This window comes from Triturus cristatus, chromosome 2_1 (assembly GCF_964204655.1).
Source record: "Triturus cristatus chromosome 2_1, aTriCri1.1, whole genome shotgun sequence".
In the NCBI taxonomy this organism is placed as follows: domain Eukaryota; kingdom Metazoa; phylum Chordata; class Amphibia; order Caudata; family Salamandridae; genus Triturus; species Triturus cristatus.
In genome coordinates this window covers 286191017-286218822 of record NC_140581.1, presented here as the reverse complement: position 1 = coordinate 286218822, position 27806 = coordinate 286191017, and the positions used below count along the sequence as shown (strand labels likewise).

At 42.6% G+C, this 27806-nt stretch overlaps 1 protein-coding gene across 2 annotated transcripts in view; it reads right to left on the bottom strand.

Annotated features, from left to right (window-relative positions):
* The window catches only part of EGFLAM (EGF like, fibronectin type III and laminin G domains), a 699898-nt gene that overhangs the window by 196424 nt on the left and 475668 nt on the right, over positions 1–27806 (bottom strand). For both annotated transcript variants that reach the window (XM_085631113.1, XM_085631115.1), the window contains exon 11: positions 529–629. In XM_085631113.1, the coding sequence (XP_085487239.1) occupies positions 529–629 (101 nt within the window). The remainder of the gene's footprint in view (positions 1–528; positions 630–27806) is intronic.

Here is a 27806-nt window from a genome sequence, read left to right as displayed (position 1 = left end):
TTTACAACTTTTCGCTAAAGTATTCCAAATGGGGATATAATCAGGACCTTAGGAGAGTTTGTTTGGCGTGAGCTAGCACTGGGCTTGCAGGATAATGATAGTAAGGCCAATACCTATGATTTGTTTAAACAGTATTGACCAGCTTTAAAATCTGTAGCTGCTGACTTAGAAATTGCAGACATCAGAAAAAAGGCTCTTAAACAATCTTCCTATGCAAATGCTCCCAGGATTTAAATCTCCACTCCCCATCAATTAGAGTTCTAGCCAACTTCTAGAAGGAACTTGGGTATGTACTGTTACAGCAATGCTTACTACCAGAATAGTGCACCTCTGCCTTCCTCGTCCAGTCATATATCTGTATTGTAGTATTTATTTTATTATATTTGGCACTGGCAGTCATTCAACAGATAAACAATCATTTGTGCAGTGGGGTGGTCTAACTAGGTGACTGGAGTGAAGGAGGCCTTGTTTGGCATATGAATTTGTCAGCAGCAAAGAATTAAAAGAGAGAAAATGTTGAACCCTTACCTGAACTGGAGATTCCGTCGTATTAAGGCCAGCGACATGAAGTCCCCGCGACCATGTTCATTCTCTCCACAGTACAACAGCAAGCCATCATCTGCTTCAGCCTGTCATTGCAACATGGGAAATGACTGCGTGAATCACACATTAGGACAGTAACTTTCTTTGGTGGATAGGTTTTGCAGGCGGATGGTAGTTATGGTAATGAAAAATAACAAACACATCAACAGGTTAAAAAAATGTGGAAAATTAAACATTACAGTTCACGGTGTTGAAGCTTATAGATTGTAACACCTGCACCAATTCAACGTCATTAAGTTATTTTATTTTGTGTGTTATGCACAGCATATCAACACCTATACAAGCTATTAAAACATAAACAATTAAAAGTTCTTCATATTATTAAAACATGGCGAAAGATTAACTGTATAAAAATATACCAGCTTTATAAGATTGCAAGTGCAAAGCTGTTCTAGCAGTGGGAAAGTTAATAAACTGCAATATGCATACCGGTCAGACTATGCAATTTATTTTGAGCTAAAAAAGAAATAATGTTTGCTATAATTCATTAAAAAGCCACCTACTGCTCTGACCTCTACTATAACACTGGTCTTTTTAGGTAAAATTCTGAGTTGTTCTTCAGCATCTTTGTTCAAGGTATTGTTGAAGCTGTCTCAAGATACTTTGGCAAAATTTGCAAGCACATTTTTAATCCAGTACTTTTTCGATATAGGCAAAGCATACAGCACTGCCCCAACTCATAATGTTCCCTATAACACACACAGGTAACAATGAATATATAATTTACACCTCATAAGAATTAATGTTGCCATTTGTCAGTCAAGAAACAGAGGTACCTTCTGGTGTGCCCTATACAGAAAATTGATATAGTCAATAGACTAGAACACAGTTATAGTCAAAGGGACAATATACAAGTAAGGCTTTCGTTTGTACTAGACCTTCTGAGAAACTGATCCCTTCTGCCCCCAATTATGTCTGTTAAAAAAGCTAAGGTACAAGGAGGTAAATTGTTTTTCCAGGATCATAAAGTTTGCTAATGTGCGAAAAGCTGTGCTTTGATCCTGGCTTCTTTTTTATCGAGTATGCACATAAGACCTTGGGTCAAATCTACATTACATGCTTGTATTACTTTTACACACACATTTGCAATGTGTTCTAGCTTTCTAGTCAAATAATTAAATGTGTTTCACTGTTAGAAATTGATATAATGCTCTTCCATATTTTCTGAAAGTTGATTGCACCAAAGTAGGGTAGCTGTGGTAATTCTTGTGGAAAAGAAAAGAAAAGAGAAGTGTAAAGGTCAAAACTATTTTTATTTTAATACTATCAATGTTATTTCTATTCTGTAATTGCAGCAATACAAATAAAATAAATCTGACTGAAAAAACCGATTGCAAATTACAAAAGCCAGTTGAAAGGCCACACTAATATACTGCTAGTATATATAATGATGAAAACTCCTAGAGTAGTCAGAAGTTTAACACACGAAAACTGAACCTGCAACACCAGAGGGCTATTCCTTGGCTGCCTGCACAGTCTAATACTGGATTTATGGGGTGGCACATAGTGGAGAGTAATACATTTGGAACCCAGGTAGGCCTTTAGCTACACCACCGAAACGGACACCGGGCATTTCCCCAGTGTGCTGGATGGGTGGGGGCCAGTTTTGAACCGGTGGGGGCTGTTTTTGTTGCTGAGGGCCAGTTTTGCAGCAATTCTGCAAAATCGGCTCTTTGTAACAAAAGCGCAGCAGCAGTGCATCAGCAGTGTTCCAGCCCTGGCAATTGGGGGTGGAGGGGTGGGGGGCGGTTAAATGTAATTGCCAGGGTTGGTTTGAGATCCCAGTCCAGCCCTGTACATCACTGATGCCTCATTGTGCATACCTGACCATCAGTGCATGCACAGCTCAGCAACTGAAATCATAGGTGATGGCCAACATGAGCATCAGCTAGAGATGGCCCTAGTTATGGTAGAGAAAAAGGTTGGTACACAGTGATCCAGTTCATATGTCACAAACTCAATGCGTTTTCATATAGTGGGCACAGAAACATAAAATGATTTAATTATTAATCTCTGGCCTCATCACGTTTATATAACGTCTAAAGACTTTTATGCCATGGCCAATTCTGGGAGACTCCTTGTATGGGGAACGCACTCAGCCTAAACCTGGCAAGCAATTTCCTCGCTGTCCCATCTTTCTCTCCTCCGAGCTGAATGCCTAAAATATAAAAACATTTTTACAGAGAGAAATCATCCTTCTTCAGAGCCCAACTTGACCAATCCAGAAATAGACCCAAAGACCTTTTCAACATTATAAAACAGCAAACCTCCTCATTTTTGCAACATCCAACTGATGACTGTTAAGTGATGTGAAGAGTTTGCCAAATTCTTCTCTGAAAAAATAGCTTGCATCAAACTCTCAGTAGACTCCCCTCACAGCTTCCCCCTGCAACAAAGATCCCCCATTTACCAAAGATGGCCTCCTCACTGCCACACTCTCAACCTACAACGGTCCTCCCAAACTCACCTACTCAGAGAATCAGAGCACCAACCTCAACCTTACACAATGAAAAATAATGCATCCTGGACTAAAGTTGATAATGTCTCGGAAGCAGTCACCAAAATATTTGCATGTATTAAGCTGACTTCACATCTCTCTGACCCTCGCCCCTCCTCACTCGTCAAAAATCTCAGACAAATAATCGCCCCAACAAGGTCCAAAATCATTAACTCCCCCCTTTCCAGCAGTTCTATGCCAACCTCCCTTAAACTCAACCAAGCCACCCACTCATTAAAAAACCAGACGCCAACCCGAATGACCTTCATAATTACAGACTAATAACTAGCCTCCCTCTTCAAGCAAAACCATCAAATAATGTGTGCTCTCACAACTCAACAACCATATTGAAAAATTCAACCTGCACGACACCTTACACTCTGGGTTCAGGAAAGGCTGTAGTATGGAGTCTGCAATCCTGATCATCACGGATGACCTACATAGATCTCTAGACAATGGGCATCCTAATCCTTCTGGCCCCTCCACGGCCTTTGGTATAGTCAACCACAAAATTCTCCAAAATAACCTCTCTCAACATGAAGGCATCAATGGTACTATCCTTCAATGGTTCACCTCATACGGGAACCAACAATCCCACGTATTCAAACGTAATACTTATACCTCACCAGCAATCTCAGCCCTTCAAGGAGTCCCCAAACGATCAATCTTGCCCTCTACTATGTTCAACCTCTATATAGAACCCCTTGCAACGATCCTGAATCAAGCCAAAATCACCTATCACCTCTATGCAGATGACACCCAACTCTACATTAAAATCTTGTAATCCAAAGTCATCCAGCACCTAAATCACACCCTCAGCATGGTACAATCCTGGCCGACTAACAACCACCTAAAACTCCACTCAAAAAAAACTGAACTACCCCTCATCGAACCTAAAGTGAAGTAGCTTTCTGTCCACAATTGGCTGGGCAACCTAACTGCACTAAACTGCAAACTTTCTATCTCTAACTCCGTTAAGTCTCTTGAGACTACACTAGACAGAAACCTGAACATGAAAACCACATCAATGCCTCAACAAAAAGTGCCCTCTTTCAGTTGAAACTCCTTTAAAAAATCAAACCCTCCAACTCCCTGGAACATTTAAAGACTAGTGCAATCCCTAGTACTCTCCAAGTTAGACTATGGCAGTGCAATGATCACCAGTTCCTCAAAAACCACCCATATCCTTATGAATACTGAACTCAATGCAGCAGCTAGTATCCTCTCTGGGGAGAGCCGCTTTGACCACATCACTCCCAGTCTCAAAAAACTCAACTGGCTACCAATTAAAGGAAGACGTATTTTCAAAATAGCCTGCTTAACCCATAAAGCTCTCTACACTGAAAAACCTATCTACCTCACAAACAAACTATCAAAAGCTGGCCGAAATAGACCTTTGCTAAGCTCCAACACCCTACTCCTAATTCCACCCAAATTCAAAAAAGAAAAATCACTCACATGATCGTTTTCTGTGAATGCACCTAGAATTTGGAATGCCCTGCCACAGGCTCTCTGTACCGCTCAATTTTTACTACACTTCAGGAAAAACCTCAAACTACTTCTCAAGAAATACCTGAACCCAACCTCCTAAAACATCAATGTCCTTGAATTCACGCCTTCCCCAACTCCCAATGCCCTTGAACATCGCTACCTATGGATAGAATTGGGCATTTAATCCTGTTACCCCTGTATGAAACAACCATCGCTGCCTCTGAACAATTTTGCACTTCTATTACACCACCTATTGTACATTTATATATTGTATAATGCATCATATTTTACCCTGTATTCTCTCTTCTAATGCTACTGTGCAAACCAAGTAAAGACACCTTGCTGCGCTGCCCTATGCCAAATGAAAGGGCAGGAATGCACAGTATTTAAGCAATGCGGTGAATTCCTGTCCTTTCTGTCTGCACTGATGCCATTTTGGCAGCCTAGCACCAACATAGACATTCTTGCACCATGGTGCAAGGGTGACTCGATTGCAGGCAGTATTGTTTTTCAATCATACAAGGTGTTTTCTTTTTTAGGTCGAGCCTAGCGCAGCGTGCATGTGTTGCTCTAGGAGATGACCTTTTGGAATCGGTCTGCACTTTTCGAGCACTTGTGTATGTGGCGTCATCTACCTTGCAGCAGCGGCGCGCAGGGTCCATTTTTTTTGTAATTAGCGTGGCCACACGCGCTTGTTTACATTTCTCTACTCTCTCCCCTGCCTGTCTGACCCTCGCCCTACTTCGCTGCTGCCGCTTGTGACCTGTTCAGGGTGTGAACACTGTCAGCCAGCAATCAAACGCAAGGTTGTCGATTCCCAGCCATGGAATGAAATCAGACACCGATCGTGTTTCCTTCTGCCATGGGAAATTATCGTAATCTATGGCTCTGCTGGTAATAAATCTGTTTTGGGGCTTCAACTGCAATGTTGTATTTGGCCTCAATTTTTGAGGTAACTCCATCTACTTGAAACGGTAGCGTTCAGTTTCATCTACAATGGAGGCAGACACCTCCGATCGGAAAACAAGTATTTTTTAAACTGTAGCCTCACAGCATGTTGCACTTTTCTTCCTGTTCGGCATGTTTTACAACCCATTTTGAGTGCCCTCAAAATCGCCCCCACTTGTGTTTTTTATTTTGCTGTTTTCATCCCCACGCCCTCCCGTGTTTCTGCTTCACCCATCCTCCCCCACGTCCATCCCTCTTTCCTCACCCCCCTGTCATTACTTGTTACTTTTTCCAACGCTCCGCTATCAAGCCACTCCATTTCCGTACAACTGGGAGTTGTGCCAGTCTGAAATGGAAACGTGGCAGTTATCATCAACCTGTGTGGATTTTCTATGAGTTAGCTGAATAAAAAAATATCCTGTGGCAAAAAGTTTCCATTCAGCCAGGAAGCACACCTACATATCGCTTACATCTTGGACACAGTCAAGTTATCAAGTAGGCACAATTTTGGATGCGTGAATCTATATAAATGCCATCCCCAAGTTAAAAAACAAATAAAAATTGTATGCGAGAAGTAAGAATTGTGTATGTTGTCTTTCAGAAAAAGAGGGTAAAAGAAAGCTACAAAATGCCCACACAGCATAACAAATATGAATTGATATGAATTTTGTTTAAAAAGGTCCTGTATAGCAAATGTAATGGTTTTACTGAGGGCTGTTATTTGTCTTCCATATATATCCCCATTGAAGACAGACTGCTTGACAAGTAGTTTGGTCGAAGAGGGAGCACATGCAACAGTTTTGCAATGCAGGAAACTTTTTAGAAAAACTTAGGTCCACGCCTAGGCAACACCTATGCAGATTACTGTTAAAGCTTCCATGTTAAAGGACAGTAAATGTTCTAGCACCCAGGATAATGTGCTGCATTGCTAATAACTTATAAGGTCCCAAAGGCGAGACCTATTGGCTATGCCAATGCTTGTTCTATTTGTGCTGTAGATGGAGCACACTTGGAAAGAGGAAAAAACAAGGAAAAATAAATATATTTCTCCTTCTTACACCTCGCCTCGGGAGACGCACAGATTTGACACTTTCCCAGGTCTACATCGTTTTGTGAAAATGGGGCAGTGTCAAATTCCATGGAAGTTGCATGGGAAAACCCACCGCAACACCCATTGAATGCCTCCCGGATGCAGAGTAAGGTGACGCAGCGATCTGAGCTGCGTCGCCTTACTCCTGATTTATAAAGCAACTCAAGGACACGCAGAGTGGCTTTGCATAGATTCCTAAATATTTAAAAGAGTCCCGCTTCACACATGTACCACTTTACATGGAGCAAAAGTGAAGAAGGGCTCTCATATATAAGCCCCTATATTTGTTAGGTTTAAATCAGTAAAGGCTTACTTCACTCCTGCACCCTATAGTTGTACTTTGTTTATCTATGAAAACACTTTCTGTACATACCCAGTTGATGTATCAAGATGTCATAAATGTTAATGCTCTAAACATGTTCCACTTTGGCACTCCTGCCCGAATTGTCTCTAATCATTCTTTGCTCTCCTTGCGTGTGCCCTTCTGAAAGTAGTGCAGTGCACTAAAGGAGACCTCACTAGTGACGTGCACCTTGGAAGAAAAATGTCACAATTTCTCTTTACTCGCTCCTGCAGCCAGCCTGCCTTCCAAGTTTTGTTTTTCTAATTTCAGTTTATCTCCTTTCAGTGGCTTTTAAAAATTCACATTCTGTACTGCGTTGCTCGTCAAGATTTTTGCTCCTGCTGAGGGATGTTGTTGTGCAGTAACATCTGCAGCCAGCTGCTTAATTAGTCTTGGAACTTTTTAAAATAAAATCGCATGTTTCCTCTCCTGGCCTTTGTACAGAAATGTTGTTAAGTTTGTAAAGCCTACCAACTATAATACCATCAGTTGTGTTGCAAGGTTACCATGGGCTCTGATACAAGCAAAGGAAAGTAAGCAATTTCTGTCTTTTATTACCTGATCGTGTAGTAACAGACAGCCATAATTGGGGTGTAGAGGGCCCGTCACTCTCCTGTACCCTAGTGTCACTGCACAACTGTGCGACTAATAGCTACAGTGGTTATTTTTTAAACGAATAGCTGCTGGTGGCAAATACTTTTGCTCAGATCCCCACGGCTGATGCTATTGAAGGTCAGGGTTCCAAATATCAGCTGTGTAGCTTTGATTCTACTTCATACCTCTTTAATACACCGCCACACACTCTCTGTCCCTGAATCTCCAGCATGCATGTTATTTTTTTTATATGTGCTTTCTGCATTTGTCACTGTTTTTCACTCTTTCTCTTCTGTCTTCTTTCCCCCTTTTGTATTTTCTCTCTCTTTCTCTGAATCAAAGTCCACAAAAAGGAGGGCTGGTGGGCCCCACCTGCAACCATCAGCTCAAATTAAGCAGTGGTTACAACCCGGGGTAGCAATTATGACTGAATAAAATGGCTCCAGGCCAATGGCTGATCCTCATCACGCTTGAAAATATAAGGCCCCACTCACAATCTTGGCTCATCTCCGTTTTCTGTCTGAACTGTTATTACAAGCCACGAAAAATTGCGTAGCCCGGGTATTTGTAAGCATGATAGTTATGTTATGTTAGATTAATACATTTATAAAGTGCATGAATACCCAGAGGTGTCTTGACGGTGGTAGTGGTCCGGCATAGGCAAGTTCATATAAGGCAAGGGTCTCTATTTATTAAACAGCCAAGTTTTCAGGGCCTTCCGGAAAACAGACAAGGTTGCAAGTGTTCTAATGAAAAAGGGAAGACCGTTCCAGAGTTTAGTGGCTGCCACCCTAAAGCTTCTGCCACTCCAGCTGGTTTAAAAAAATCTCAGAATTGCTATCAATTTAGCTCCATCTGAGTGCAGATGCCTTTTAGGGGCCTACCAATGTAGTAGACGTCTCAGGAACTGGGGACCAGTGTCAGGAAGTGCCCTGTAGGTAATGCAAAGGACCTTAAAGATGATACGGCTCTTAACAGGGAGCCAATGCAGCTTTTTCAGATGTTTTTCGACTGAGTGAAACTTGTGGATTCCTAACAAGAGCCTAGCAGCCGTATTCTGGATCATTTGCAACTTATTAAGTTGCTTCCCAGGCATACCAAGATAGAGCCCATTGCAGATGTCTAGTTTGGCAAGAATCAGTGAAGTAATCACCGTTTTCTTGCTGTCTGCAGGGATAAAAAGTAGTATTTTTTTGATTACCTGAAGAAGAAAAAGCTAGATGAGGAGAAGGCGTTAACCTGTGCCTCAAAGTTCAATTTATTATAAATAATCACGCCAAGGTTCTTTGCTTTGGCGACTGGGATACGTGCAGTCCCTAGTTCTACTGGCCACCAGCTCTGTGACCAGCCTGGCAAAAAGTTTGCCAAAAATGACTATTTCAGTTTTATATGAATTCAGTCTAAGACAATGAGAGGTCATCTAGGAGCTGACTGCCATCATACTGTCCTTGAATTTTTGCATCCGTGGCAGAGTATTTTTTTAAACTGACAAGACAATTTGTGTATCATCTGCATATGACGTCAATGCCAGTCCGAAAGATCTAATAAGCGTCGCCAGTTCAAATACATAAATATTAAAAAGAGTGGGACTCAAGGACGAACCCTGTGGGACCCCGCAAGGAAGGAGAATCGTAGCTGCCCAAGGCTACCAATTGTATTCTTCCAGACAGAAAGGAAGAGACCAGTGTGAGAGCTTTGTCGGAGATACCAATAGAATATAGATGCTTAAGTAGCAAATCGTGATCGACCATGTCGAAAGCCGCTGGCAGGTCGAGCAAAATCAGAGCAGCAGAGCCACCTGTATCCAGAACTGTTCTGATTTCGTCTGTGGCTTTAATTAGGGTAGATTCTGTACTATGTTCTGTCCTAAAACCAAACTGGGTTTCATCTAAACCGTTGTTGTGCAGCTAGTGAGCTAGCTGTTCATTCACAACTTTCTCTACCAGTTTGGCAGGAAGAGGAAGACATGAAATAGGTCTGTAATTGTTCGGTTCAGTGGGATTGAGGTTAGGTTTTGTCAGTAATGGTAACATAGATGATCTTCTCCAAATGGAGGAAAACACACCCTGAACGCACATGGAATTAAAGATAGTGGTAAGACTCGGAGCTAAAGTCTCAGGGGCTTGCTTGAACAAATTGGGGGGAAGAGGGTAGTGGGGCGAACCTGATTTGGCCAGCTGAATAAGAGTAGTGATCTTATCATTTGTAATTGGTTTAAATTCAGACAAAGTTGAGGCATTAGAAGAGCCAACATTGCCTAAGATGTCTCCATCTGGACGTGTCTTAGTGTAACAAATGATATATATTTGCTCCAATTTCTTCAAAAAGTGTTGAGCTAAGAAGTTTTTTCTGAAGGTACAAACAGTTTGGAGACTACTTGAATGAGGTCTCTGGTGAAGTTCTTTGCCTCCTCAATTTGTTTAGCAAAATAGAAGCGCTTCTCTGTCAATATCAGGTTTTTATATATAGTATGTAGGGATTTGTAGTTGCAGAGTTCACTGGCGTTATAATTGCTTCTCCAGCGTTGCTCCTGTCGGCCACACTCTTGTTTCTTAGCTCTAAGGATCTCTGAAAACCATGCAGCAGTGGGTGATTTTCTCTTGTTTGATGTTTTTTTATAAGGGGATACCTTGTTGGCAATGGATGAGAGCCAGTTATTGAATTGGAGTAAGGTTGATTCCACATCTACTGGGAGTTTATTTTGGGCCTTAGGCAGTTGATCATTAAGCATATTGTCTTCAAAGCTATTTCTAATTACGACAGGTCCTAGTGAGTTGCTCTAGATTAGTGACCTTGTCCATGGAAGGGTTGTTAAGCTAAAAGATGATAGCTGAATGATCCGTCCATGTTAGAGGTAAAATCTCCTTGATCACAGTAAGTTCGCTATTAGTAAAAATGCCATCAAGGGTGTGGCCAGCCTGATGTGTAGGGGCTGTAACTATTTGATTTACACCAGCCATAGTCATGAGATCGCTTAGGGAGATAGTGTTTGAATCCGAGCTGTCTTCGAGATGAAAACTAAAATCACCCAAAAAATTGATTGAATTCTCAATAGCAAAGGTTTCAAGCAGGGATTTAATTGAGTGAAGGAATCCAGTTTTTCCCTCTGGCGGGCGATAGAGTAAAACCTCTTTAAATGCAAGACAATTAGCTATTTTTACGTTAACGAGAAAAGCTTTATAGCCTAGGCAGGGAATGGGCTCGAAGGATGCATTGAAGGTGTTGCGATAAATTAACGCAATTCCACCTCCTTTTTTCTCAGTTGTATCATGTCTAAATGCCAGTCCTGCCGCCTTATCACCCCTGGTTTCGGTATTAAAAAACAAGTCTAATTGACGAGCCTCAATTAGCTCGGCGATGTCTAGCCTATGTTTAGGCAGAGACCGGGAGTTAATGAGAGCGCAGCGTGTTGCACTGAATATTTTTAACCTTGGTGGCAAATTGGAGGAGAAGGATGTATGGGGTGCCAGGTCTGGCTGTAACAGGAAGCCAAAGATAGAATAGGCCTCTGCTTCCTTTAAGGGCAGGTTGCTAAAGTCTAAGCAAACAGAATCTTTGGGGCTATTAGCAAGAGAAGTATTTAACTTGCGCAAGTCCTTACCAGAGTGTAGCAGCCGTGCCGTTGGGTAGATAGTAAAATTGACTGCTTCCCTGGTGCTCAGTGCAGTCTTAGCGTGAACGGGCGCAGACGGGCTTGCCTTAGGTGCGCCTTCGGCATGCCAGCGGCGCGCCTGTTGCGAGTCCGTTTTGCCATGGATTAAATATGTTTCCCCTAGAAGTAATGAGTGAGCTGGACCGCCAATCACTACCAACTAAGATTGCGGCCATCTCAGCAAATCAGCGTGGTACTCTCTCTGCTCAATCTGGACCAGAGAGTGGGGGAACTAAGTACAGGTGGGCAAAATTAAAAGACAGTAAATGCACAAATAGAATAAAATCCCTTTAAAAATTAGCCTTAAAAATTCAGTGTTAAATGATCAAAGTGGCGCCTTACATGAACTAGTGTCACCAAGTAAAAGTTGGCAAAAGTGTGACGGTGAACTGTACAAAAAAATTGTTTGTGCGTATCACATCTGGGGCAAAACCTTCACAATTTGCAAGCTATGCCCCGTTCCAAAGTCCGAAACCTAGAATCTAGCCTAAAATTGCGCATTTTTTTAAACAGATCTCCTCACAACCATTATTCATAGTGTGTTAAATTTTGTCCAGCGATGACCCCAAATCACTATGGTGAGGAGAGGAGTTGGCCTAACGGCTAGGGCGCTCGACCTCGGACCTGGGGAAGTGGGTTCGAAGTGGGTTCGAGTCTCGGTAATGACGCTGAGACCTCGGACCTGGGGAACTGGGTTCGAGTCTCGGTAATGACGCTGAACATCCTGTGATTCTGGCCATATCACTTAATCTTCCCCTGCCTAACAAAAAAATTTAATGTGTGTCCTCATGTAACGTAACTGGTACTATGTAAAGCGCTCTGATACCTTATTGGATTCGGGTCAAGTTCGCGCTATATAAAACTCCGCAAATACAAAAAAAAACCTATTAAATATCGTTCAGAAGGAGAGAAAAGCCTAAGAACTAATAAGATGATCAGTATGTCTGAATTGTCACTATAAAATACGTTTGTTAAGCAAACATTAAAAACTCTGCAAAGGAAAAAAGTCTCAGTAACTTTGAAAATAGCTGCGTGGTAGGAACGATGATCCCGGCCCGAGTTTACTTCGCCTTATGTGAAATTCAATTTGCTGGGTGACAATTTGTTATGTGACCGCTTGATGGCAGTACAGCTGCATAAAATAGAATAGTGGTCTGTAGGACTATGAGAATGTAGTGATGAAGTCAAAGCAAAGCAATAATTTATTTCTGAATTCTGATGTTTTCTTCCCGTTTCTTAGCAGTGTTTAAAGAAAATCGTAAGTAAACATGCTTTGTGTGTTTTATTGTTTCTTGGACGGGGCACATATTGCATTAAGTTTGCAGGAAAAGTAGATGATGCAGATGCAGGAAGGATCTGGTTACGGTAACGAGATTTAGGTGCTATACAGTGCAGTGGCAGATCCTCCGTTATGACGGAGGCGCGTCGCCTCGCCTGCTGCTAGCGCTGCAGGCACACACATTCATAAAGTGCTAATTAATACCATTTTATTATGTATGGCAGGCTTTCGCTTTTACAGGGGCGGGGCTGATGAGTGCAAATGCACTACTACTTCAGCCAATCTGACATGCACACTTGAGAGCCTGCAATCCCAGGGCTGAGAAACAGTAGAGGGCCCCAGGTCTCAAAATGAGCACTGGGTTAGCCTGTCCCAGCATCGGTTAGATTTGCGTGGCACAAGGGAGGGAGTCCCTCCCTTTCCACCCCTAGACGCAGAGGAGAGCACCAGAAGAAGAGAGAGATGGCGATCAGACTCTGTTGCTAGCAAAATATATATGGTGAGTTTTTTGGGCATCGCGCCCAACTATATTTTAATGTTGCCGGCCACTACAGATACAATGACCACTTTTTTCGAGGCATCTTGACTAAGATACGTCCTAAAGTAAAAAAAAATAGAAACAGCTAAAAGGAACAGGGGATGCATTACAAAAGAGAAAATGAAAACGTTTCCTTTCATTTTCCAAGAGCAGGCAGTGGTCCGTGGGACCACTGCCTGCTCTTAGAAAATGCATTTACAAACATTCACAAAGGGGAAGGGGAATTGGTTACCACCTACTTGAAGTAGGTGGTAAAATGCGAATGTTTTGCAACCGCATTTCGGTTGCAAAATATTCATGAATACCGATGCGATTTGGTATTAGGAAGGGACGCCCTAAACACGCCCCTTCCTAATAGCGATTCACAAACCCATTTTGCGATTAAGTAACTGGTTACCGGATCGCAAAATAGGGTTTGCTGCATCAGAAAGGCATTTTTTTGCGTTCGTTTACGAACGCAAAAAATGCTTGATGCATATGGCCCCAAGATCCCCAAAGGACTAAATATGGATGAACGATAATGTGTACACCTGTAGTTTATGACCGGTAATGACCGAATAGGGTCATATAATTCAGTACACATTTACAGTTTTGAGAATGAATGAGCGATTGTGAATTGACAATTGAAACTACATTTATAATTTAGATGACCAATGAGTATTGCATCTCTATGTTTAAGTAGCTTTTATAATAATACTGTTAGCAGTGGTTTTAAGTATTTTTTTTTTATTACATACGGCTTCTGGGAGTACAAATCGCTGATTCAGCTGAGATTTACCAGTGAGCTAAGGAACTGTTTTTCATTCCAATAATATGTTTTGTTTTTAGATTAGCGGTGGCATGTCTGTATGTTAAACATGACATACCTATGATTACAGAAGGTTATAACTTGAGAGTGTCAGAGAACTTTTAAATTCACATGTCCACAAGGACGTTTTAGATCGAGTGCCAACTGAAACTATTGATAATGTCCCTGAGAAGACAGAGGAGAGATAAAGTGCAAGTTGACAATTTCCAATAACTATTTAATGAGCAATATTGAGATTTGCAAAAGTATTTATGGTCATTCACATTAGATTGAGGGAGTAGCCCAATGGGGCACAATTTAAGTTATTACTTACAGAAAAATATGTCAGTGATATCTGATTGTTTGAGTATATGCATGTTTATGGGCAAGATGTACGACCATTGGCAATTGTGAGTCGCAAATTGCGCCAAATTGCGAGTCGCAACTTGTGAGTCACAATTGCCAATGTACAACAATGTCCGAGACACTGTTTGCGATTCCCAATGGGGTCGCAAATTGTGTGCCTCATGCATATTAATGAGCCTGTCACAATTTGCGACCCCATTGGGAATGGCTGGCACTCCCAGGGATGATGGCCTGCTGGGGTCTGCAGACCTCCATGTCTGGGACTCTTTTTAAATAAAGCACTTTTGAAAAAAAAAAATGGAGCCCGTTTTCCTTAAAGGCAAGCGGGATGCATTTACAGGAAAAAAAAGAAAATGTTTTTGTTTAATTTTTTAAGGGCAGGTAATGGTCCCTGGGACCACTGCCTGCTCTGAAAAAAATATATGCGCACCCATGCACAAAGGGGAAGGGGTCCCCTGGTTACCCCTTCCCATTTGCGAATGGTTAATCATCCTCTAGAAGCGGTCGCAAAACATTCTTACATCGGGATCAGACTCGCTATTAGGAACGGATGCCCTCGGAACGCTGCTTCCTAATAGCAAGTCGCTAACCCTATTTTGCGAGTTGCTATTAAATTAGCGACTTGCAAAATAGGGGTAGTACATGGGCCACAGGTTTTTTCCATACGCAAATGGGTCTAAAACCCATTTGCGCATGCAAAAATCTGCCGAACATCTGGCCCTTGATGTCCTCTGTAAGCAATATGGCGATTGTAGCTGATTTAGACCACTCGGGCATATGTATGTCTTCTTATGAACTGTTTAATTTCTGACATGACCAATTGTCCTAACTGGATGCATGACAATCTGATGCTGCAATTCTAGTTGAGTAACCTTCAGCAAGGAATACTAAAACCTTCATGATTTGGAGTGTTAGTATTTAAAATGATCTGGTACATTGCACTTGCAGGGGCAAAGATTGCTGCCACTTTGTTTCTCATGCCACCTGGATAGTAATTCCGGGTAATCCTGAGATACAAAGCGGCAGCCATCATTACCCCTGCAAGCGCAATGTACCAGATCATTGTAAACGCCAACACTCCACATCATGAAGGTGTCACTATTCCTTGCTGAATGTTTTCCAATGTGTGTGTCATGTAAAAATCACATTTTGAATGTACACATGCTACCCTTGATGAAGGCTGATGCCAAATCACACCGGGTTCTGCTGATGCTAATTCATAACACATATAAAACCATCCACAGCATGGCTCCTAACCGGGAGTGCACCGTTCTTTCCTTTTGTGGACTTGAGCTGCTCACCTGGAGACATGGCTATCATTCTGCCCCGTTTTCAATATGGGGTTGATATGTTCACCACCCCCCAAGATCGCTGGTATGGAACCAGCGCGACGCGAGTTTCAGTTGAACAGGTTTGTTCTGGGAGATTGCTTTTTATGGCATTGTATGACTGGAGTTTGGACATATGGGTCTTATGAGATTTCACTGTGGGACCCAGTGTAACACACTGTTTGTGGAGTGCGCAATCAGTAGCACTATTATTGTTGTTGTAGGTCCCTTTAAGTCGAGATTAGAAGAATTTTAATGTTGGTGTATTCAACCCACCCTACCATGAGTTGAATTCACCCCTTCAAGTAAACGTGGTACGTGTTTCCGGGAGTAGGTAGAGCTAATTCTCTCATCACACCCCAATCAATGTCAATGATTTTGACAAAGGAATTATTAGATGGCAGCCAGCCCTTTATTTTATTTAAGGGGCTCAGCAGTTATGGGTGTCTACAGGCAGTGACATAGTAGTGGACACTTGGAGCACATGGGCCACCCCCCTCCCCCACAGGGGCTGAAGAGCAACCTCCTGGATGGTTGTCTGACGAAGTACTGATGACTTTACCCCAGACTAAGGGCTCTTTGTCTTCATTCTTCTGCATTAGACAGATGACCTCGTTGTGATGTGACCCATTCAAGTATTATCAGGTGAACATGTTAACAACCCACCCTTGTGTGGAAATATGGATTTTTATGGTCGGTTATGTCCCCTATCTTGGACCCCAACGGTTTCATGTATAAATCACAAGTACATGTATGTTCCCTCCAGTTCCAGTTATGAAGACGCAAACACATGTGCGTCCACCGTCAACATGTCCTCTTTCAGATCCGCCATGAATGGGCCGGATATTCTATTCCTAAGTATGAAAGGCCACCGGCTTTATATGGTTCACTTATCCCATTTTACAGTCCAGGCGAGTAGGCCCTGATTCTGCCATTAAGCCTTTTCCTGCCTTCTGCCTCTGAAAGCTCCAGTCTGAGCTCGCATCTGTATCCATGAACTTTGTCCTACTCCCTGCGCGGCTAACGGTGCCTGACTCGGCCTGTCGGCCTATCTGCCTGCCAAAAACTGTATTTCACCTTCAAGATTATCTGCTCTGCTCCGCTCCTCATCCGATGCATTCCTGTCTGGTAGTTTAGGTAAACATTCCTCCAGCTACCGTGCAAAGGGCCAGGCCTCGCTGCCCTCATGCAAGTAATTCATAGCCCTGTTACCATGGAATATTCCTACCCCCTCGCATCTAGTGTAGACACTTAGACGCTTGTACACGCACTAACAGTCAGTATAGTCAGTATAGAATAAGATTCTATCCTAAGAGACCTCTCTTTTTGGATAACACTGTTCTTTAAACATAGGATATTAGATATGATTTGGGATTAGGTTGACATAACCCCAGACTTCTGTCTCCACATATAGAGCTAAATGTCAAGTCCCATTCTCCCTCTAGTTGCACGTCAATCACACGTCATGCGGCTGCGCGCGCATCTCTGCCAACTATTTCTGCTGACATTGCAGGATTCTCTTATGGATCCACCCACATATTACATCATGTATGATGACGTTTATTAAATTACGCCCTCTATTAGCTACGTATGCACCTCTTATCAGCTGTTACGCCTCTTGCATCTGTTTCATTGTAATGTATTTTCTATAAAACTGCTTATCTGTCAATAATATATGTTCCTTCCTTCCTGAACTCTCGTGGTGATGGAATAGAAGGCCCATAATTCGAATTATGTTCCTTTGTATAGGAATAAAACCCGTTCTGAACCTCTAATACCACGGATTCTGCCTCTTATTTTACTGAGCTATTATTATAGATTTTCCGCATCAAATTAAGTCCCGGTAATTAAATTATTTACCACATAAATGGCGCCCGAACAGGGACACTTTCTCATCTCACGCGCCGGAGGTGCGTTGCAGGCCCGGTCTCCTGTCACAGCTGGACGGACAACAACGCGTACCCACAGGATTTCCTGTATCTCCCTCCTGCCGAGCGGGGGTAACTGAGGCTGCGATCAACACCCAGACGAGGCGGTGAGAAGTGCGAAGTATCCCGACCAGAGCCTAGCTGAGAGAGCAAGATCCGAGGTATACAGAGGCCCACCAGGTTCCGAAGTTCCGAAGTTTCGAGTCGAGTCCAGTCCGGTCCGAGTCCGAGTCCAGTTCAGTTCAGTTCCGAGGCCTTCCGTTCCGAGCTACCCGGTGAGTACCATTATCGGGGAGGCGTTCTGACGTGCACATAGGTTGTGCCGGTCAAGACGGGTTTGGGTACACAAATCCGGTCTGCACTGTTTCAGCAGTGTATCTGTACTGTTCAGCAGTATATCAAGTATGTCTAGTATATAATTCAGAATTACCTAGTTAGTGTCGAGTATTATGCTTAGTGACTAGATCCCTAAATGGCCATCATTGTTGTTCATTAAATATTAAATGTTAAATGTTTTAAATACGTTCTGCATATTGTGGTGTGAATGACTGTTCATTATTGTGTTTTGTTGTATTAAACGTGTTCAAAATTAGGTATCAGATCAGTTCTCAATATGCCGCTCTTTTCGAAATTAAGACAGATCAAAACTAGAAAAGGGGTACTCGAAGAAGCTGTTCCCATTCCTCCTAGGGACACTCCAGGGTACTTCATGTATCATAAACATGGCCTAGACGCCATATTATTTCTTGATTTATGGGTAGACTACACCAAGGAATTACCAGAAAGTCAGAGGTGGCCCGCAACTGGGACCTGGGATGCAGATTGCATCATGAAAGTGGAGGAAGAATTATGGAAAAAGAAAGCTAGACAATCACAGAAAGATGCCATTGAATTATGGCGTAAAGAATCGTATAGACGTACAGAAAAAGCACGCAGACAGGAAGAGAAGAGTAAGGAGAATTCAAATAAAGTCCGAGAAAATCTATTAATTGAAGAAGGTACCCGAGCAAAAGCAGAACAAGTAGACAGACAAAGAAATGCCCTTATGAATGCTATGTATCCTCTTCTGGCCGAAGGGTTACCTAAGGCTACTCTGGAGATACCAAAAGACTTGCCACCTCCGTTGTTTCCGATAAAATCACATCCCAAAGGACATCCCAGAACCGCAGAAGACGTGTTCCTTTCCTCTTATTTAGACGACGCAGCTCCCGAGTATGCTAATACTGCACCACATAGACCGCCTGCCGAGGGGGTTCAACGCCAAGACCCTCCGTCTGTACCTCCGCAACAACAAACTCCGACACAAGTTCCGGCCAGCACATCTGTTTCTACAGCTGTACCCACACCTATGGTTGCTATATCACGTTCAACGAATCCTTTCACACCCAGCACCCCAGGCGGTGCTACAGGAGGTACAACAAACATTTTTTCCACGCCACCCAGAGTAAATAAACTTTCCTTTCAAGAATTAGCCCACCAACGTACGCCCAAACTAGTAACTCCCGACACGCTTAAGGAACTTCTAATAGATTGTAGATATGATCCTGTGCCCGGCAAAAAGGATGAAATGCTGCTGGCATCATTACGTATCCGACGAGCTGCAATATATTTAGGGAGGCTACCAGGAATGACTACACATTTAGAAAATATATATCATTTTGTCCAGTCAGGGCGAGATTCTGAAAGTATTAATAGAGCCATGGAGTACCAGAAAGTGGAGATACAGGGAGAACTGTTACGTTTCCTCATAAATTGTGTGGTCAGAAATCAAGACCGACCAGGGGTAATTCCGGAAGAAATGCAAATTCTTACCACATGGAGTCGGAATATATCAGAAGGGAGACATGATAAACGATTAAGTATAATAGCTATGTGCCGAAAGATCCGCAAAGAAGTAGAACGAATACACGAAGAAAGATTAGCAGTAGACCAGCCTGAACAAACCGAAGAGGAGGAAGAAATAGAACTGCCCCCAGGACAGTTAGAAACTATGGCCTATGTAGGTAGAGGAAGATCTTGTAATAATACTAGATGCTTTACTGATCTGATACGTCCAATACGTCCAGAAAATAACAGAAATTTCCAAACCCCTATAATAAATATAAGGTCCCCCGAACATTCGTTCCAAGCCGCTGACAAATTACTCCGAGAACGAAGGGGTTATCATATACTCGATTCTATGGACGAACAAGAATTAGCCAGGTCAGCCGTTCACTGGGTTGACAGTCCCGGAAAATATAGTGATGATACACTAGCACACACGTTTTTGAACCTCAACCCAGATGAACAGCGTTTAGCTGGTATCTTATATAAAAGCCAACACTCCGATCCTGGTCCCTTACCTGATATATTGACTGAATTACTCACGAATAAATGGAGAGGTTCAGGTACTGAGTTAATTAGAGAAATACTAGAATTCAGAAAGCAGTACATTCTTTTTGTATGCCCCGAACATGTCTCACTGCCCATCAAGGAAAGAACGACGTATTATATGGATAGACAGAATCCCTTACGCGAAGTCCACCCGATAAAAGGTGATGACAATCAGTTTAAACGTGTGTTTGTATACACACCCATATCTAAAATGGAACTATTAGAAATGAAGAAAGTGGTACCCAGTCATGACAAAGACCCAGCGGGTTTCCACCGTGAAATTAAAGACATGTTGCTCATGGGAGAGTATACCTATCCCGACATTATGAAAATATTAAAGGTATTAATGCCTGCGGGCATTTATGAAAAACTCAAAGAAAAGGATTGGGAGGTGGGAGACCAAAAGATAGATTGGACAGCATTAGAAAACGAAGAAACAGCTCAAGGTCCAGGTCTAGGGCTTGGGGAGAAGACCAAAATACTACCAGGTTTACTAGTACAGGTACTGCCACGTTTATTAACTACGAAAAAGGAAGACTGGGGTGCAATCTCAGCCTGTAAACAAAAGCAAGATGAAGACACTAGTGACTTTTATGCCCGATTCGAAAAATGTTTTGGTATAAATAGTGGAATAAAAGCAAGTAGCGAATCTTATCCACATCTGTTTGTGACAAAATTAGTTGAAAATGCCCTGCCCCAAGTTAAGAATAGAGTATTGAAATTCGAGAGTACCTGGCAAGGTAACACTCCGTCACAAATGTTACAAATGCTACAGTACCATCACAATAGAATTAGAGAGGAACAAGAACATGAACAAAGACGCATGAAAGACACGAAAATGAAAATGCTAGTTTCCCAGACAGTTCCAGCTGACGGTCATAAAAAGGGTATGACACAGTCCAGTGTTTCAGCAGTTTCTGTAAAAGGGACATGCAACTATTGTAAACAGCCAGGTCATTATGTACACGATTGTCCAGTTTTAAAACATAATATTGCCATAGGTAATACAAAAGAAAGACCGCGGCCACTTAGACAGGATCAGAACCAACTAGGAGCTCCGCAGCATGCACAGGCCATGCCAGCTCCGCAACAGTCTATGCCAGCTCCACCACCGCAGCCTATTGCTGCCACACCAACAACGACACGACAGATGTACCAGACTGCACAGTATGACTACCCTGATTATCAACGATACTCATGAAACAGCCTAGAGAGGGAGGTTGGCTTACCCCTTATCGAGGTCCCTGTAGATCAAGAAGGACCTTATGTATACAGTGAACTATTAGGCCAGGATAGAAATTTTTTACTTGATACAGGGGCAAGCCGAACAACCATAAAACGTAGTGAAGTTCCAGGGGCACCCCTCTCAGGCTCACAGAATATTTCCCTTGGTTTTTCAGGAAAACCTATCATTAACGAAGTATCACAACCTCTTCCCCTTACGATTGGTCCTTTGACACGAACTACAGATTTATTGCTTACTAAATCATGTCCAGAAAACCTGTTAGGTATAAAAACATTGAAAGCTCTAGGAGCTATAATATGTTGTTCTCCGGAAGGAGTAAGATTGTTTTTACGTGATTTCAAAGGGCACTATGTGTCCCGAGACATGGATCACCGACTGCAGACTTTACCCACACATTTATGGGCACAAGGCCCTACAGATGTTGGTTGCATGAACATTACACCATATCGAGTCACACTAAAGACAGGAGTGGTACTACCACGAATGCGACAATACAAGTTACCCCCAGATGCTGTAGTGGCTTTACTGCAAATCATTGACGAGCTTATTACCCAAGGAGTGGTTGTGGAAACCGACTCCAATGTATGTAATTCCCCGATAATTCCGATTCTTAAACGAACTGATCCAAAAGCCCCGCCAGTATATCGATTGGTTATTGATCTGCGCGAATTAAATAAATGTATTGTACCACAATACCCTGTAGTTCCAGACATTTCTTCATTACTGACAGCCATTGATTCCGAAGCAACATTCTTTACTGTAATTGATCTCAAGAATGCCTTTTTTAGCGTCCCAATAGATCCGGAAAGCCAATACTTGTTCGGATTTAGTTTAAATGGACGAAGCTTTAAATTCACACGCGCACCTCAAGGATTCACAGAAAGCCCCAGCATCTATAGCCAAGCACTGAAACGAGAACTTGACAGTATCCACATGCCAGTCAACACTGCCCTGCTTCAATATGTCGATGATCTGCTGATCACCGCTAGAAGCGAACTTGAATGTGAAAAAGCCTCACTGACGGTTTTACATTTTTTGGCCGAAAAGGGGCACAAGGTGTCCCCTTCTAAGCTGCAATTCTGTGTCCAGCGAGTTGTTTACCTTGGTCACTCGCTGTCCAAGGAGGGAAGGCAGCTTACACCCGACCGCATACAGTTAATTGATAACATGTCAGTACCCAAGACACAAAAGGAGGTGCGGGCTTTTATAGGCCTCACTTCATATTGTAGGCAGTGGATCCCTCAGTATGCATTTCTAGCAAAACCACTTATTCAGTTGACAACACAGGAGGCGGCCACATCGACTGTCCTCCCTTGGACTCAAGAACATACACACGCCTTTGAAAGTTTAAAGAAAGCTTTATGTCAAGCACCTGTCCTAGCAACACCATGTTACAGTAAACAGTTTACACTCTTTGTTACAAAACGCGAAGGTACTGCTTTGTCAGTACTCACACAGGAACAAGTAGGATCACACAAACCATGTGCTTATTTTTCTAGTACACTAGATCCCGTAGCTCAGGCTCTGCCTGCGTGCCTGAAGTCAGTGGCAGCGACAGCTTTAGCAATCAGACAAAGCGATGCCATAGTGTTAGGACATCCATTGACAGTACAAGTACCACACGCAGTAGAGGTTCTCTTGAACCGCACGCAAACACAACACTTGACTATAGCAAGACTCACCGGTTACGAACTAACATTGTTTCAGCCACACATAGAAATCAGACGTTGTAGTACATTGAATCCTGCCACACTTTTGCCAGTAAACGGAACAGACCCACTAGCACATGATTGTATTGAAGTTATTACTATCACGACGAAACCCAGACAAGACTTGACAGACGTCCCATTGACAGATCCAGACCTGACGTTGTATGTAGATGGTTCATGTATGAGAACAAGTACAGGAGAGCTAGTGGCCGCGTATGCAGTCACAACAGACACTGAAGTCATTGAAACAAATTGTATTAATACCTTGTCAGCTCAAGCAGCAGAGCTCATCGCTCTGACACAAGCCTGTATTCAAGCCACAAATAAGAAAGTCAACATATACACAGATTCGCGTTATGCATTCGGAGTTGTACATGACTTCGGCGTACTGTGGCGAGAGAGAGGTTATTTAACTTCTCACGGTGCCCACATTCAGCACGGACCCCTCATTCATGCCTTATTAGATGCAATACATCTACCCACTGCAATATCAATTATGAAATGTAAAGCTCATACGAAAGTTACTGATATCATTTCCCAAGGCAATGACCTAGCTGACAGAACAGCTAAACAGACTGCTCAGAATAAAACTCACACATCTGACATGACAAAGACAATAGTTCTGACACCAACACATTGCATGACGGTTAAGGATCCCGCTCTTGACGTAATTGACATACAGACACATGCTACACCAGAAGAAATAATGAAATGGACTGAATTAGGAGGGATCCAAACTGATCAGGGATGGATGACGAAGGAAAAATCTATATGGTTTCTTCCCGATTCAATGGTCCAAGTTATCATTAATACAATACATAGTCCAGCGCACCTAGGAGAAAAGGCTATGCTAGACAGCATTCAACACATTTGGTTCAACAAACATTTACGAGCAGCAGCTAAACAAAAAGTTCGTACCTGTATGATCTGTTGTCAGTTTAACCCAGGTAAAAGCATTCCCGTAGAACAGGGTGGATTTCAGCCCCCTGATCACCCTTTTGAAGTCCTCCAGATGGATTATATCCAGATGGAACGATGTCGAGGGTCAAATATGTTCTTGTAGTTGTTTGTGCTCTTTCCCGTTGGACAGAAGCATACCCGGTTTCAGATTACACTGCCCCGACTACTGCCAAACAGTTAGTTCGAGAATTCTTCCCACGGTACGGTTTACCACGTGCTGTCTACTCAGATAACGGCCAGCCGTTCTCATCCGAACTAATGAAACACGTTTCACTTTTGTTAGGTTATCAATGGAGATTTCACTGTGTCCGACACCCCGAGGCAGCAGGTCTCGTGGAACGACATAATCAAACTCTGAAAATTAGATTGTCCAAAATATGTAGACAGAAAGGTGTCGATTGAGTAGTAGCCTTACCAGTCGCACTCTTTTACATGAGAATGGTAGCACATTCTCGAACAGGGCTATCCCCGTATGAGGTGATCTTCGGTAGACCACCAAATATGTGGGGGACGCCTATACCTCGTAAAATAACTGACGTTGACTGTAATATGCTGACAGATTACCTGGCTTCCTTGATGTCTGCACTACAATCTTGTCGTTCACAGGTAGCTGCAGCCTTTCCCGACAACACCGAGGTGAAACCCCATGACGTAGTTCCCGGGGACTTGGTGTTAGTGCGGAATTTTGACCGGAAGACTCAGCTGGATCCTAGGTGGAAATCGCCTCAACTTGTTCTGCTCACCACGAGGACAGCCGTGAAGATCGAAGGTCGCAAAGGCTGGATACATTCGAGTCATATCAAGAAATTTCATGGACTACCATCCGATATAGGGACTAAACCCTGTGTTTCTTCAAAGACAGACTCAAAGCTCCCTTTGGTTGAGCAAACGAACTCAGAACTATACAGACTAAAATTGAGGTCCAGTCAGTCAGACAATTTGATTGTTTAAGTCCTCTCCAAGGTGAATCGGTTGAATTTGTCTCTGACATGTATCCTCTGGACCGGAATAGAGAAAGAAATAATCAAATGAAGTTGAAAAAACATGCGTACTGTAAATCACTGCGTAGTCATTGCACAGTGACGTTATTAATTTTATTTTTCTTATGTCTTTTAATAATCGCTGCAAGTATATTGTTGCACATATATTATCCTATTTCTAAACATGTTTACAATGTTACTGCTGAACATTCTTTTAGTGAATTACCCCCGCATGAGTTGGCATATAGATTTGCGCTGCGCAACAACACTTTTATTAGTATGTTACATCATTCCCATCAGACTAGCAATGCTACAAATTGTTGGATATGTGGCCGACTCCCTCCCTATCAGAACTATAAGGGTGTTTTGCCCCTCTTTCCATATCCGTTCACACACAATGGCTCCTGTGGAGCATGGTTTAGTTTAATTAATTCCTTAGATTCAAACTTAGCAGTTTATCAAGACAACTGGGTATGGGGAAACCTGAACTTAGTTATGCTTAAAGTCTGCTACCCTAACAAGGAGGGACTTCCCAAAAGAACAGGAACTGATCTAGAAAATGAAGTATATGGATTAGGTAATTTTACACTTAACCTCATGATCCTGAACGTTGAATCTGAAGCTACACCAATCTTGCCCGCCATGTCCGTATTCCCAGTTAAAGGGGAACTATGCATAAGAAAGAATGGCTCCATACACATGGGCCATAGTAAATGCACCACTGTGATAAAATTCAGTGATCAAGGCAAGTCTACATTTAGAGCTTCTCGTCATTCCTACTTTATATGTGGCCAGACCGCATATATACGCCTACCTTTAGATTGGGATGGTACCTGTTACATAGCATTCCTTCTACCACCTGTTTTCCTAGCTCCTCCTGATTATCATAGAAATACTCATTTAGTACACAATAGACAGCAGAGAGATCTCCCAATAGTCGATTACACTGAAACAGCATGGGAGAAATACACAGATTTCAATAAAGGCTTCTTTCCTTATATAGGTACAGTCACTAATAGTAAGTTGATACGTAGATTAACCAGAACCCTTGAAGCAGTAGTGAACGAAACTATTTCCGCCTTAGGCAATTTGACAGAAGAGCAGTCTGCTATGCGGATTGTTGTGCTTCAAAATCGTCTTGTCCTTGACGTCATCCTGGCCGATAGGGGCGGAGCTTGTAGGGTCATCGGATCAAGTTGTTGCATTTTCATACCAGAAAATTCGCCGTCAGTATATAAAGCCATAACCCGCCTTCATAAGATTGTAAGCCAGATACACCAGAATCCAGGCACCTGGACTTGGTCCGGTTGGTTCTGGGGCGTGTTGTCAGCCTGGGGATGGAGAATACTATCCTTCCTAGGTATTGGCTTCCTCATACTATTCAGTTGCTGCTTATGTCTACAATGTGGGCCAGCGATTTGTGGTCTATGTGCCACCTCGTGTATCCCACATCCAAGTTTTCGTTCAAGATCCCGGAAGAAGAAAGAAGAACAAATGATGTTATATGAACAGATCGATGGATTGATGAAGATTGATATCTCCTAAGGGCAAGTAGGGGACAAGGAGGGAATGTGGAAATATGGATTTTTATGGTCGGTTATGTCCCCTATCTTGGACCCCAACGGTTTCATGTATAAATCACAAGTACATGTATGTTCCCTCCAGTTCCAGTTATGAAGACGCAAACACATGTGCGTCCACCGTCAACATGTCCTCTTTCAGATCCGCCATGAATGGGCCGGATATTCTATTCCTAAGTATGAAAGGCCACCGGCTTTATATGGTTCACTTATCCCATTTTACAGTCCAGGCGAGTAGGCCCTGATTCTGCCATTAAGCCTTTTCCTGCCTTCTGCCTCTGAAAGCTCCAGTCTGAGCTCGCATCTGTATCCATGAACTTTGTCCTACTCCCTGCGCGGCTAACGGTGCCTGACTCGGCCTGTCGGCCTATCTGCCTGCCAAAAACTGTATTTCATCTTCAAGATTATCTGCTCTGCTCCGCTCCTCATCCGATGCATTCCTGTCTGGTAGTTTAGGTAAACATTCCTCCAGCTACCGTGCAAAGGGCCAGGCCTCGCTGCCCTCATGCAAGTAATTCATAGCCCTGTTACCATGGAATATTCCTACCCCCTCGCATCTAGTGTAGACACTTAGACGCTTGTACACGCACTAACAGTCAGTATAGTCAGTATAGAATAAGATTCTATCCTAAGAGACCTCTCTTTTTGGATAACACTGTTCTTTAAACATAGGATATTAGATATGATTTGGGATTAGGTTGACATAACCCCAGACTTCTGTCTCCACATATAGAGCTAAATGTCAAGTCCCATTCTCCCTCTAGTTGCACGTCAATCACACGTCATGCGGCTGCGCGCGCATCTCTGCCAACTATTTCTGCTGACATTGCAGGATTCTCTTATGGATCCACCCACATATTACATCATGTATGATGACGTTTATTAAATTACGCCCTCTATTAGCTACGTATGCACCTCTTATCAGCTGTTACGCCTCTTGCATCTGTTTCATTGTAATGTATTTTCTATAAAACTGCTTATCTGTCAATAATATATGTTCCTTCCTTCCTGAACTCTCGTGGTGATGGAATAGAAGGCCCATAATTCGAATTATGTTCCTTTGTATAGGAATAAAACCCGTTCTGAACCTCTAATACCACGGATTCTGCCTCTTATTTTACTGAGCTATTATTATAGATTTTCCGCATCAAATTAAGTCCCGGTAATTAAATTATTTACCACACTTGGTTGAACTATGATTTTTTCTCACTGGAATATCCTGTGAAAGTGAAAACAAACTCCATACTGTCTAGAGTTATGACATCAATGTTATGTTGTGTACAGTGTTTTTATACAAACTTGCATATGTTTATTTTCACTTTCCTGAGCATTCTCTGGTTTGCACTTTTGTCACTTTGTTTATTGCACCTGTAAATCTGATATAAAATTACACTACTGCAAAGAAGAGATAAAGAGGTTTGGAATGTTCTTTGATTCGATCACTGTATGACGGCCAATGTATCAATACTAACTTATCTTTTGATTGATTTCATTACCTTTGACTTACCACATAG